The sequence below is a fragment of the Gorilla gorilla genome, chromosome 5 (genome assembly GCF_029281585.2).
Source record: "Gorilla gorilla gorilla isolate KB3781 chromosome 5, NHGRI_mGorGor1-v2.1_pri, whole genome shotgun sequence".
Classification (NCBI taxonomy): Eukaryota; Metazoa; Chordata; class Mammalia; order Primates; family Hominidae; genus Gorilla; species Gorilla gorilla.
Genome location: NC_073229.2, coordinates 47,858,824 through 47,872,980, shown reverse-complemented (window position 1 = coordinate 47,872,980; position 14,157 = coordinate 47,858,824). Strand labels below are relative to the sequence as shown.

At 42.4% G+C, this 14,157-nt stretch overlaps 1 protein-coding gene across 2 annotated transcripts; it reads right to left on the bottom strand.

The window, feature by feature from the left end:
• Nucleotides 1-1,551: 1,551 nt before the first annotated feature.
• TRIM40 (tripartite motif containing 40) lies at nt 1,552-14,157 on the bottom strand. Of its 2 annotated transcripts, XM_004043559.3 has the most exons (6): nt 14,108-14,157; nt 12,916-13,564; nt 4,190-4,285; nt 3,076-3,300; nt 2,743-2,765; nt 1,557-2,560 (listed from the first exon to the last, which is right to left on the bottom strand). In XM_004043559.3, exons 2-6 carry the CDS (start codon nt 13,258-13,260, stop codon nt 2,473-2,475), a joined length of 777 nt encoding a protein of 258 aa, XP_004043607.1. In that variant the 5' UTR covers nt 13,261-13,564; nt 14,108-14,157; the 3' UTR covers nt 1,557-2,472. The 2 variants fall into 2 exon arrangements, with proteins under 2 accessions (XP_063563322.1, XP_004043607.1); XM_063707252.1 differs by lacking the exon at nt 14,108-14,157 and having other exon boundaries at nt 1,552-2,560; nt 3,076-3,213.

Here is a 14,157-nt window from a genome sequence, read left to right as displayed (position 1 = left end):
ACCTTCCTCTCCCACTTGTCCAATCCCCACCTCCCCCACAAAACCTACCCTGACTTTCCCAGGCTCGCTGTTTCTTTCATCTGAATTCCCAGGGCACTTAGCCTCTGTGATACCTAATTCAGTGCAGTTACACGCTCTCTTCTTATTCTGTATCTGTTTAGTCATAGTTCCACAGCTAAATTATAAACTTCTGGATGGTGAAGTGGAATTTATTTAAAAATTTTTTATCATTCCATATTTCATTTCAAAAGGGGAAGTGGTTTTTTAAAAAAAAGATTTAATGAAAAAGAATGAGTTCATGTCCTTTGGAGGGACATGGTTGAAGCTGGAAACCATCATTCTCAGCAAACTATCGCAAGGACAGAAAACCAAACACCGCATGTTCTCACTCATTGGTGGGAATTGAACAATGAGAACACATGGACACAGGGTGGGGAACATCACACACCAGGGCCTGTTTTGGGGTGGGGGGAGGGGGGAGGGATAGCATTAGGAGAAATACCCAATGTAAATGACAAGTTAATGGGTGCAGCACACCAACATGGCACATGTATACATATGTAACAAACCTGCACATTGTGCACATGTACCCTAGAACTTAAAGTATAATTTAAAAAAAACCAATAAAGCCAGAATACACCAAAAAAAAAAAAAAAGATAAAATGAACATATCTGAATGTTTACGTTTTAGACACTTTAGCAGACACTCAGCATGTATTTAATTTTGACAACAATCCCAGGCCACAGGTACCATAACCCTTATTTTAGAGGGGGGAGTACAGAGGTTCAGAGAGGCTAAGTAATTTGCCCAAGGTTACAGAGGCATTAGGTGTCAGGACCGAGACCTAAACTCAAGTCTGACCCTGTAGTTTTCACTCTTCGCACCACCACGTGGCTTGTTTTATAATTGTGGCCATGTTTTATTCCTTATACCTCTCAGTATGGTATTGACTACTTTGGCAAGGGCTCAATAAATACTGATTATAAGGTAATTGATGGCTCTTTTTAATCAGAGGATTGAGAAGAGCCCTTCCTTATGCTTTCTTATTAATTCACTTATACATACATTTAAAATTTTACTGGACACCAGCTATGAGCCAGACACTGTTCTAGACATGAGGACACAGACACAGTATGATCCCTGCTCACCCAAAGAAGTGAGGCTTATACAAAAATGACTAATATACAATTGTATTCATTATCCATTACTCCACAAAAATTACCACAAATTTACTGCCTTAAAACAACACACGGCCAGGAGCGGTGGCTCACACCTGTAATCCCAGCATTTTGGGAGGCCAAGGTGGGCGGATCACCTGAGGTCAGAAGTTCAAGGCCAGCCTGGCCAACATGGTGAAACCCCGTCTCTACTAAAAACACAAAAAATTAGCCGGGTGTGGTGGCGGGCGCCTATAATCCCAGCTATTAGGGAGGCTGAGGCAGGAGAATTGCTTGAACCTAGGAGACAGAGGTTACAGTGAGCCGATATCGCACCACCGCACTTCAGCCTGGGCAACAGAGTGAGACTCCATCTCAAAAACGAAAACAAAAAACAAAAAAACACACACATTTATTGTCACACCGTTTCTGTGGGTGGGAAATTTTGGCACAGCTTCACTGGGTCCTCAGCTTAGGTACTCACAAGACTATAATCAAGGTGTTGGCTGGACTAGGTTCTTATCCGGCTCAGTTGGGGGAGAATCTGCTTCCAAGCTCACTCAGGTTGTTGGCAGAATTCAGGTTCTTGCAGCCACAAGGCTGAGGGCCTCTGCTTGTTGTTGGCTGGAAGCTGCTCTTGGCTCCTAGGAGGGGCTCTAAAAGGGTGGGCCAGCAAGGAGGAGTTCTATACAATGCAACACAGTTGCCAGAGTGACACCCTATCACCTTTGCCTTATTCCATTGATTAGAAGCAAGTCACAGATCCCACTTACACTCAAGGGGAGGGGACCAAACAAGGGCATGAATTCCAAGAGGTGAGGATCACGAAGGGAGGCTGTTTTTGAGTCTGTCTTCCACAACAATAATAAATAAGTGCCAGGTGAGTGGTACAGACAACAAGTACTGCAGGAACTCAGCTGGGCTCCACATGTGAGGTGGTGTCACTGCTGATGAGCTCGGGCCATTCAGAGGCCTGGAGGATCCTATTTTAATGAGATTGTGAGAGATGGGCACTACCATCAGTTTACAGGCAAAATGGAGATTTCACAAATGCTCCCGGAGACCATGGGCCCCGACCTCCACAGTGGCAGCCCCAAGCATGAGCCTGTCCTGGAAGGAGGCTGGCTATCATCCAAGAGTCAGAGGGTCAGGCATCAGGTGATGACTGTGGACATGAAGAAATGGTGACATGTTCAGGAGCTGGCAGGCCCAAAGATGCACTGGGTAGACCCAGTGGGGGCCTGGACAGGTTGGAGGAAGGAGAGAGAGGAGGCTGAGGTGAGCCTGAAGTGAGGTGTCCCAGGGATGAACAGGTCAGAGCTTCTGAGGGGGCTGAAGAAGCAATTCACTGACTCCTTTCTCCAACTGGGGATAAATAACCTCTAATTTCTGTGGAGCACTCCTAGAAACAAAGAAATCCTTCATAGATTAATATGTATTCATATATTCCATTGGCTCTTCCATTGGCCATGTAGCATCAAGATACAAAAGCTAACGGAGCAGTGGGTCTCCTTGACCTCTGTGCATGTCTGTGTTGTGTGGGTTTATAGGCACATGTGGGAAAGAAGAAGGGACAGCTCGTACCTGTTCAGTAAGTCACCAGCATTCTAGGAGAGAGAAAAAGTGAGAATCATAATTGGTTCTCAGGTTCCTATCACCTCCAAATTCCTTTCCCAATTCACTCTTGGAGGCCACTCTGGGGTGCCACCTTGAGAACTGGGGGAACATAGCAACACCCCTCTTCTGTGCCCATTCTGCTGCAGCAGCACTCTGTAGCCTGGAACAAGCCACATCTACCACAAGTCACCACATATCACACAGGCCCCTCCCTCTTACACCTCCCAGAAGGGTGATGCAGATGGGCTGCCTCCTATCGGGGAGAATCCCAGCCCTTGGGGAAGGCCTCAGGGTATGCACCTTCAGTGTGTTGGTGTCTAATTCCTTGGCCGTCCTCTCCAGATCAATGACCAGGCTGCTGAGCTGTGTTACTGCCCTGGAGATGTCAAGGATTCTGGCCGCTTCTGCTGGCATGTGCTCCAGCTGGCCCAGCCACTGCTGAGGGAGGGCACCCAGCTGTTCCCTGGTTTGGTGCTGGCTCTCCAGCCCAGCCTCCAGCCTGTGGTTCCCATGGTCTACCTGAAACTACAGGAAAGGGGCTCCCTAAGACTCAGTGTCAGGTGGCTCCCTCCTGGCCCTTCACAGTCTCTGAAAGTCTGAGCAGGAATGCTGATTCCTCAATCCTCTTGCCTTCATGGTGTTGGTTCTGTGTGTCACAGGTATTGCAGAAGCAGCTTTGATTCTCATAAAGGCAGGGACACCTCACCTTTCCACCTCACTCTCTGAATATCTACAGATGTCATGTGACCAAGAGGAATAGAAAGGTAGACTGTCAGAGACAGAAATGGAGGCCTATGGCGGCCAGGCACGGTGGCTCATGCCTGTAATCCCAGCACTTTGGGAGGCCAAGGCGGGCGGATCACGAGGTCAGGAGATCGAGACCATCCTGGCTAACATGGTGAAACCCCATCTCTACTAAAAAATAGAAAAAATTAGCTGGGCGTGGTGGCAAGTGCCTGTAGTCCCAGCTACTCGGGAGGCTGAGGCAGGAGAATGGCGTGAACCCGGGAGGTGGAGCTTGCAGTGAGCGGAGTTCGTGCCACTGCACTCCAGCCTGGGCGACAGAGCAAGACTCCGTCTCAAAAAAATAAAAATAAAAAGAAACAGAGGCCTACGGCTTGTGTAGTAATTTTCAATTGACGAGACACTGGTCTCCTTTGATCCTTACTGTGATCCAGGAAGAGCAGGACTGGTTCTCATTTAACATGTAAGTCACATAAAGATCAGAGGGCTTAACTTGCATAGGTCACTGAACCAGCAAACTTTGACGCCAAGGTCAACACCCAGGTTTTCAGCCTCCACGACCATCTGCCCACATCAGGCTGCTCCAGGGACAGACAGATGTCCAGAATAGTTAAGTAAGGGCTCCTGAGAACACTCCAGGGAGTCCTTCCCAGGAACCTGAAAAACCCACCTGCAGAGCCTGCAGTTTCTTCTCCTGCTGAGCCTTGAGCCGCTGAAGTTCTGCAATGTCCTTTCTGAGCTTCCTGCTCCGGCGATTGAGTCGTTCCTAAAGAGACAGACACACCTGCTTGTCAGACTGGGAGTGAGGGGGGCACCCACTGGGAGGAGTCAATGGAACACGGTAGGGGGCCTGATCCCAGAATGCAACTAATGTAAAATTCTGCCTACAAAGAAATGCTTTTAGAGCATCATGGTTGGAGTAAGGGACTTGAGAGTTTATTTATTGGATAATGATGGGGGGAAATAGTAATGGGTAATTTTTTTACAGTCTTAGAAGTACAGAAAAAGTAATAGATAGCAACAGAACCATTTCTACTTGACTTCAGGGTGCTTTCTCTCAACATATAAAAGTTATATGACAGTCTTCTAGCACTTCTTACTATTTTACATTAACACATGAAGCCAGTCTGGAGGGAATTGCCTTAAAGAGGAGATGGCAACCCTCTGCTACCTCTGCTGCCTGGTCCTCACTAGGATGAGTGACAAGATAGAGCCCTTTACTAGGTGCAAACTCATAGCCCAGGTAGGCAGTGCCTTCTCTCTCAATCTTAAATCAGCATCTGGATGTGTCGCTGTGTCCTTGAAGCTATGGAGTTAAAGAATGATTTGAGTTTCTAAAAAAATTTTGCTTTCAGGTTTTTGATGACCTATAAGAGAAGCAAAAATAACAACAAATGCTTTAAATGGCTGCCCATGGTTCAGGGGGGCAGTTGGAGGGTGAATGATAAAATAGAAAACAAAACGAGAAGAGATTTGTGAACTAAAGATCAGGATGTGCTATTAGCTGAAAAGTGTGTGTTTCAGTAAATATTTCCTACTTCAGATTTTTTTTTTTAAATCTTTTTTGAGGAGATTTTGGAGATGTACAGGTAGAAGTCAGGGGATGGTGAAGACAACTGAAAGTTCTTTCCAGCCTGAGAATTTCCTGGTGAAATCAAGGTCAAAGGACTGTGTGTGTGAGGGGTCAGCAAGGGCATTTGGTGAACAGAAAGCTGCAGTAAGCAGAGAAGACAGTGATGTCACCACAAAGTTACTAAAAACGTGTCACGTCACTGGGTGTTTCCTGCAGGCATTTCCCAGCAGAGACGAAATAAAAAAGTCATAGGAGTGGGCGGTAATAAATGGGCATCATGGATGTCGCTCATGAGTCTCGCTGAAGAAGGTGACAGGCTGGTGTGGAATTGTCTGCGTGAGCACAAGAGTTCAGGTCCTGAAAAGCACAAACAGCCTTCACCCCTTGCATCTACTCACTTGCTGCCCTCACAGTCAAGTTGTTTGGTGTTGCTGTCTTCACCTCCTCACTGTCGTCATTCCTCAGCCAGCCGCCTTGTTTCTCGTCACTCCTTTAAAGCTTCTCTCTCCAAAGTCACCTGAGATCTCCAGCCATGAAATCCGCAGGTGCCTTTCTGCACCTCCTCTCCACCCCATCCTTCCTAGACCTGTGCCTTCTGCCACTGCTTCTTTGCCTCTTCATTTTTTTCTGTAAAAAGGAGCCTTGAAGTTGGCTCCTCAACCCTTTTCTATCTCAGACTATGTCCTTAGCTTTCCTTTCTGGAGCCTTCAGATCTTAGAATTCCAAAACCAAATCTTTTTTCCTAGCAATCCATCTCATGCTTCCAAGTGAGAGCTAAGTGCTGCCTACTGCCCTGTTGGCAGCTCAAAATCAATATGGTAGAATCAAACATGCTGCCCAGTTCCCCAAGCTCTTCTGCAGTCCACTCCTCTTGACCTTCATGTTTCTGACATTGGGACTGCCATTCTGCCTGCCATTCAGCTTGAAATCTGTCACATTTCACCTTTGTTGATGTTAGTCCTCCCTTCAAAATGGCTTCTCAGCAACAAAGATAAGCCCAAACTCCTCCACCCAGCATCCAAGGTGCCCCAGGACCCAGCCCCAACTGACATTGTCTGGGATTCTCTCTCTGCTCACTCTGAACTCTCTTCACCAGCACACAACATTGCTCTCTGCTTCCCAAACACACCCGTGCAGCCACACCTCCTCATGGCCTTTTACTTCTCTCTGTCAGGAGTGCTTTATTTTTCTGCCTGTCAAAGTCAGGCCTATTAAGGTCCAGTTCAAAAAGCCACAGTCCTATCATCTGGCAGTTTAAAATTTAATAAAGCCAACTACAGACCCTGTGTGAATGAAAAAAAGAAGGCAAAGATAACAGCAATAAAGATAAAGGCATAGAATGACTGAAGATAATACAGTCATATTGTTTACAATATTCAAAATGAGTAAGGTAAAGTCCTCTGTTTCTAAAAAGTACTTTTTCACCAATTTTTGGATAAAAGTATTTAATGGGTGCATATAATATAAACAAGACACTCATTAGAATTGAAAAGCTAAATTCTATACACTTTCACCTACCAAAATATTCCTCAGAGAAAAAAAGACAAGTTGAAATCTAGAAAATAGTCGAAGACCTGTCTTGTCTAAATGAATATTTTAAAATTCTGTCATTCAGATTAAATCATATTAAATTTTTAAAATCTGACAAAAAAGGGCATTAAATTTGTTCTTAAACAACTTGCTAACACAATGTACAAAAGAAAAGTGGTTAACAGACAAAAAGTACCTATCCCTGACACTGAAAAAAAAAAAAAGAAAAATTAACAGCTTTCAAAATGCATGCTCCTTACAGAACTGTGTCCAAAAATATGAATTAAAAACAACATCACTCACACAATTATGATCTAGAAAATGTCAGAAAATTTAAAAAAATGTATGAGTAAATACATGAGCTCAGCAAAGAATCTCATTTGAATCTACAAGTAAAAATTGTCAAAAAAAATGGTGTTATAAAATACATAGCTACCCTCAATAGAGTCAGGGCACATGAGGTTTAAGTAAAGACAATTTAATATCTGATTCAGATACATAGTGGAAAGCTGTTAGTGATGTATCTTGGTACTGGTTGAGAAGACTAACTAAACCCCCAAAAGTCATGATTCTTAAAGTAATCAACAAATTTAATGCAATAACCATTAAAATCTTATGGAATGATCTATGAAATTTAGAAACATTGTAAAAAAGCACTCATCTTAAAAGACAGCAAAAATATCAGGTAATAAAATTATTAAATGGCAAAAATGCTGCTAGATTTAAAAATAAACCATAAAGTAACATGTTGTCAAAACTATAATAATAATAACAGAAAGAATAATCAATGGACTAGAGTAAAAAAAAACAGCCCATCATGAGAACTTAATTGATGTCAAGCGAGAAACAACACGTAAATGTGGAAAGGACTCACTGTTATATAAATATTTTGGGAACAACTGGATACCAGAATAAAGAAAAATTAACGTGGAGTCATCCTTCACACAACATACTATATGAAATTCCAAGTAAGCCAGGAATTAATAAACCTTTAAAAATAAAACAGAGCAGCACACTCATATTAAACAAATTTCTGTGTATTTAAGACGTGGAGATTATATTATAAAAAAGAATAGAGCTAATTTAAATACAAATTTCTAAAAATTTGCCCAAAAATATAATTAAGAAGAAATAACAGAATAAAAAAATGTAGGTTAAACACAACTAATGGAGCTCATTATCCAAAAGATAAACTGCTTTGATGCAATCATGTAGAATTTATGCCCTGATTCTAGGGGAAAATGCAGACAGCGAGTCTTCATGGATAAAAGCCTCACCACTACTAGCATTCATAATCAAGCAAAGTAAAACAACGTACATCACTGTCACACACTTACTAAACCAGCAAAATACATTAAAGTGATTGACACTGACATTGATTGGTCAGTGAGGAAACAGGTATACAAATAAGAATTTGTAGATTTTATAAATTTTTCGGTCTTTTTAGAGTACAGTCAGGGATTATATGATTCTTTTAAAAGAACATAATTTACAATACTTAACTACAAAGTTTAATTCAAATAAATAGAGATATGGTGAAAAAATCAGTAAAAAAAAACCCTCCTTAATTTCAAAAGTACGCTGTCAATATCCATGAGTACACATAGGGTCCACCATTATAATCACTTCTTCAGAAATATACTCAACTCCCTTACCCTCCCTCTCTGTGTTACTTTTCAGACAACTCCTTATCCATGGTAAAATGTACCATCACCTTCTTGTTTGCTGTCTGTCCTCAGGCAGCCTCCTGAAACATGTTAAACATTTCAGAACTCAAATTGGTGCTACATACTGTCTGCCAACCCTACATAGTTTCTCTTGTAAGCGCTCTCCCACACTGCATCACACCATCTTGTTTCTTTTCAAACCTTTCACATCCATCCTGATCCCACCCATACTGCTGATGTTCCTTCCTCAAATATTATGAGAAAATAAAAACCAGAACAAAACCTGGATTTCCAAAACTGCAAAACTGTGTAGGCTTGCAGACACCTTCTCTTGTTCCCTGTTATTACTATGGAAGAAGTGTGCCTCCTCCCAACTCAGCTCTCATGCCTCTGCCACCATCTTACAGAAGTGTTAGCATCGTTCAATGCAATCTATTATAATCTCTTAAAATACCCTTCTCTCTTAGCAGCTGGGGCACCATTCCCCTTGTTTTTCTCCTGCCTTTCTGGCAACTCATCCTGTCTCCTTTGCTGGGTCCTCCTCTGCCTACATCTAAATGACGGCCTTTCCCAGAAACTTACCCCAAAACTTCTTTTCTGTCTAGCCTCTTTTGAGGCAATTACATCAGTTTCCTTGGTTTCTTGGTTGTTTGTTTCTTTGTTTGAGACAGGGTCTTGCTCTGTCTTCCTGGCTGCAGTGCAGTGGTACAATCACAGCTCACTCCAGCCTCACTCTCTTGGGCTCAAGCAATCCTCCCACCTCAACCTTCCAAGTAGCTGGGACCACAGGCGTGAGCCACTGCACCCAGCCCCAAATTGTCACGTTCTTTTTTTTAAATCCTGTTAATTTCACTTTGTTGTTGCTGTTATTGTTCTAGAGATAGTATCTCACTGTGTTGCCTAAGCTGGTCTTGAACTCCTGGGCTCAAGTGATCCTCCCACTTTGGCCTCCCAAAGTGCTGGGACTACAGGTGTGAGCCACCGTGCCCACTTTTCTTGGATTTAAATATTGTCTTTGTCTGGATGGATCTTTGTTCTAGGTTCTAGGAATACGACTCTGGAGATCTAAATTTGTGATCCAGCTGCATATGTAAGATCCTATTTCGATGTGTCTCAACTTGGACTCAGCTTGTCTTAAATGAAACTCTTGGTGTTGCATTCAAACCTGTTCTACCAAGTTATTATCTTTCACATCATCTATTCAGTTTCTCAAACCAGAAACTCATGAAGTCGTCTTTGACCTTCCTCCTTCCTTCAACCCACTTTTTAAAATATATATACTTTAAGTTCTGGGGCACATGTACAGAACATGCAGGTTTGTTACATAGGTATACATGTGCCATGGTGGTTTGCTGCACCCATCAAACCATCATCCACGTTACGTATTTCTCCTAATGCTATCCCTCCCCTACCCCCCATCCCCTCACAGGCCCCGGTGTGTGATATTCCCCTCCCTGTGTCCACATGTTCTCATTGTTCAACTCTCACTTACGAGTGAGAACATGTGGTGTTTGGTTTTCTGTTCTTGTGTTAGTTTGCTGAGAATGATGGTTTCCAGCTTCATCCACGTCCCTGCAAAGGACGTGAACTCATCTGTTTTTATGGCTGCATAGTATTCCATGGTGAATATGTGCCATATTTTCTTTATCAAGTCTATCGTTGATGGGCATTTGGGTTAGTTCCAAGTCTTTGCTATTGTGAACCATGCCACAATAAACATATGTGTGCATGTGTCTTTATAGTAGAATGATTTATAATCCTTTGGGTATATACCCAGTAATGGGATTGCTGGGTCAAATGGTATTTCTGGTTTTAGATCCTTGAGGAATCACCACACTGTCTTCCACAATGGTTGAACTAATTTACACTCCCACCAACAGTGTAAAAGCGTTCCTATTTCTCCACTTCGTCTCCAGAATCTGTTGTTTACTGACTTTTTAATGATTGCCATTCTAACTGGCAGAGATGGTATCTCATTGTGGTTTTGATTTGCATTTCTCTAAAGACCAGTGATGATGAGCATTTTTTCATATGTCTGTTGGTTGCATAAATGTCTTCTTTTGAGAAGCATCTGTTCATATCCTTTGCCCACTTTTTGATGGGGTTGTTTTTTTCTTACAAAGAACCCACTTCTAATCTATCAGTAAGTCCTGTCGATTCAAACTCTAATGATAAATTCTTCAAATATAACAAGACTTCTCAGGTGTGGGCATCTGTATGCACTCCCTACCTCCTGTCTTTGCAGGTTGATTTCTCTTCTGCCAGCCCTCAGCTTCAATGTCACTTCCTCTATGAGGCCCTCACTGACCAAATGGACATGGGCCACCCATTACTGTTCATCCCAGACCCTTGTTTATTTTCTTCCTAACTAATAAAAAGTTACAGTTCTTTTGGGAGGCCAGGGCAGATGGATCATGAGGTCAGGAGTTCAAGACCAGCCTGGCCAAGATGGTGAAACCCCGTTTCTACTAAAAATACAAAAATTGGCTGGGCCTGGTGGTGGGTGCCTGTAATCCCAGCTACTCGGGAGGCTGAGGCAAAGAATTGCTTGAACCTGGGAGGCGGAGGTTGCAGTGAGCCGAGATCATGCCACTGCTCTCCAGCCTGGGTGACAGAGTGAGACTCCATCTCAAAAAAAAAAAAAAAAAAAAAAAAAAAGAGAAAAAAAAAAGAAAAAAAGTTACAGTTCTTTGATTACTTATTTGTGTCTCCCTTACTACACTGCAAACTCCTGGCAGAAGGAATGGAATCTGTCTTCATTGATTCCTAGCACATGCTGCAGTTTCTCACACACAGCAGGAACTTACTAAGTTTTTACTTAATGAACAAGTGTCATCGTTATTTATTTGTTTTAGCTTTCTTGTCATTATTTAAAGATAGATTTGAAACAAGAATTATGAATCATCTTTGTACTTTCTACAATGCCTAGCATGACATCTAACACAAAGGACAGACCTGAAAAAATCGTTTAGTGAGGAAATAAATTTCTCCATCTTATGCTGCTTCATCAGCAGGTGAGGAATCCCTCCCCACTCTCCTGTGGACATTGCACCTAGAGGGAATGATGTTAGAACCAAATAGAACTTTGCCTCTGGCTTTTTCAATTATTTCTCTACCTTTCTGTAGTCACTTTTAATCTGGACTCCCCACTTTCTCATTCTGTATCATAACATGTTCTCCAAAAGTCAAATATCTCAAAGCTACCTCAGCTTTGGAAGTTCAGCCTTCACTATTGGATAGAAGGATGCCATGTGAAAATATTGTCAATTGTCCAGTCAAATACTAACTGGATTGGGGTCAGGGGAAAGGTTGATAAAAATAATTCCAAAGCTAATTGGCAAAATAAAGATATACAAATATCTGCACGAATTCTGAAAAATAAGAGTATTGTGAGGATTCTATCAAAATACCTGACATTAAAATATATGGTAAGGACAAAATCTCTAAAATACCTTGGCTTATAGGCAGGCGTAGACAGAATAGAACAGCACAAAGAATCAAGGCAATATGCAAGAAAATATGCATATATGGTGTATTATGACATTGGCATTCAAATCAATGGGGAAACTATATGAATCATTCAATAAATGGTGATAGGACAAATTGATTATAACTTGGAAAAACTAAAGTTAGATTTCTACCTTATGCTCTCACCAAAATATATCTTGGATATTCTAGGTCCTCCAATATATATGTTGAAGGATATTCATTAGAACATTCTGTGTAATCTTAAAACAAAACAATAGCTTGGAAATAACCCAATGTCTGCCAATTTATGGTACATTCATAGAATTTAATACCACACAGTTGTTGAAAATAATTCAGAAGATCTATACATGCTGATGAGAAAATGTTCAAGCCATACTTTTAGATAACAAAAATGAGTTACAGAAAAAAATATAGAGAGAATCCTTTGAGGGTGTGTGTGTGTGTGTGTGTGTAAGAGTGCATTCATAAGCACACACATTTTTTGGAAGGATGTACAAAAATCAAACAATGGTTACCTCTGAGGACTATGAATGGAGGGAGAAAGGAAGACAAGTTTTTAGTCTTGACTTTATACCTTTCAGTGCTTTCTGAATTTATTACTTACAGCATGTAACTTTTGTGATAGAAAATTTAACAGAATAAGATAAAATAATTGCCATAGCAAAGAAAGGAAAAGGAAAGATAAGACAAATGCAGAAGGAAGAGAAAGAGAGAAAAAATTATTTAGTAACTTTCAGGTTTTAATATATTTGCAGGATAATTACTAGTGTATATAAAACCTGATTACATTTCTAGCCAAGTTTCTAGTACTATCAACCAGGAGTTCACACAGTTTTAGTCCTGAAAGGGTTTTGCATTAGTTAGTCCAATTACTCTATTCTACAGATGAGCAGACTGGGACTCTGACATCACACTGACAATATCCTCTTTTAGACAGACTCACATTAATGCATGGAAACATCAGCCTTAAAATATACACAGAAAAGCAAGACAAGGGTCCAAAACAGGATGAAGCAGAAGAAACAAAGAGAGATGTCCATTGTTGAGCTACTCTGAGGTGCCAGGCATGATGAACATGTAGGATGCAGCACCTCAGCGAGGTGGAGGCAGGGCCTGGATGCGGTGACCCAGGCTTACCTTGTAGTGGCTGAGGGCATTTTCAATGGTCAGTTCATGATGAGACATGTGTTCAGGGGACACCAGGCATTCCACACATAGAAGAAGTCTGCTCTCCTCACAGAACCTGCACACCCTCTTCTGGTGGTTGGGGCAGATATAGCCTGTCCCTAGCACCTCCTCGGAACAGGGCTTCCGGCAGAGGGGGCAGCAGAAGACCCCAGAGGCTGAGGCCTTCTCCACATGCTGTGTCAGGCACACTCGACAGAAGAGATGTCCGCAGTTGGTGCTCACGGCCTCCTTCAGGCTCTCCTGGCAGATGGGGCAGACACCCTCCTCCTGGTTGTCCTTCTGCAAAGGGATCATGGCCTTGTTCCTACCCTGTCAGCCTCCTGTCTGCAGGGCCTCCTTCTTCACTGGTCTTCGGAAGGCCTGTTGCCCTCAACAGTCCCAGATAAGAAGGCCCAGTCGGAAGGAGGCAGCCCTGGAGCAGCCTGGGGACAGGACACAGCCTCCAAGTTCAGGCAATTGCCCACTCTCCCTCAAGGGTGCCGTGACATAGACCACACAAACCACAATTCTGCACGAGTTTCAGAAATAGCTCATCAGCTTTGACATGGACCCTGTGGTTTCCTTCTATTTGTTAAACTTGAAATTATTTTTCATACACCTAGAGGAAGCAAGTGATTCAATAACCAATTCTGTTTTCCTCTTGACAGCTTTCAGTGAATATTTGCACGGGCCCCAAATTAAAAGGGCAAGGTGTCATTGTCATGGCCAAAAGCCAGACCACTATAAACTTACAATTTGAGTCTCCTCTGATTTGCCATCAGTAGAGAGAGTTTGGCAGGAGTTTGGACTGTTTTCTCCTACACTATCACACCGGGTGGCTCACTGCTGCCCATTATTACCACCAATAATTACAGCAGCATCTCCATCAGCTGGTCATTCTTATAACAAACATCTCTCCCAGGGACATATAGATTCCACACTGAAAGAATGAGAAAGAAAACAGGACACAGAACAGACCAGTGACTTGTATAATGTTTGAAGCCACTTTGTTCCTTCCTGTCAAATCACCACCAAAGATGACCCAAATAAGGAAGTCCCCCACCACCTGCCACCTCCCTTAGATACTGAGGATTCACTCTTATTCCCTCATGCTGCACCTCTTGCCTAGCCCCACTCCTGAAAAGCTTTCTTAGTATCCTACCTCAATTTCTCCTGCTACAATTTCAGATCATTTTCTCTGGCTCCAGACCT

Excerpts from the sequence above, each read along its gene's own strand:
- TRIM40 (XM_004043559.3), bottom strand. The coding sequence starts at position 13,260 with ATGATCCCTTTGCAGAAGGACAACCAGGAGGAGGGTGTCTGCCCCATC. Across the intron at positions 4,286-12,915 it reads ATGCCCTCAGCCACTACAAG|GAACGACTCAATCGCCGGAG; the intron begins GTAAGCCTGGGT and ends CTGTCTCTTTAG. Across the intron at positions 2,766-3,075 it reads TAGACACCAACACACTGAAG|AATGCTGGTGACTTACTGAA; the intron begins GTGCATACCCTG and ends TCTCTCTCCTAG.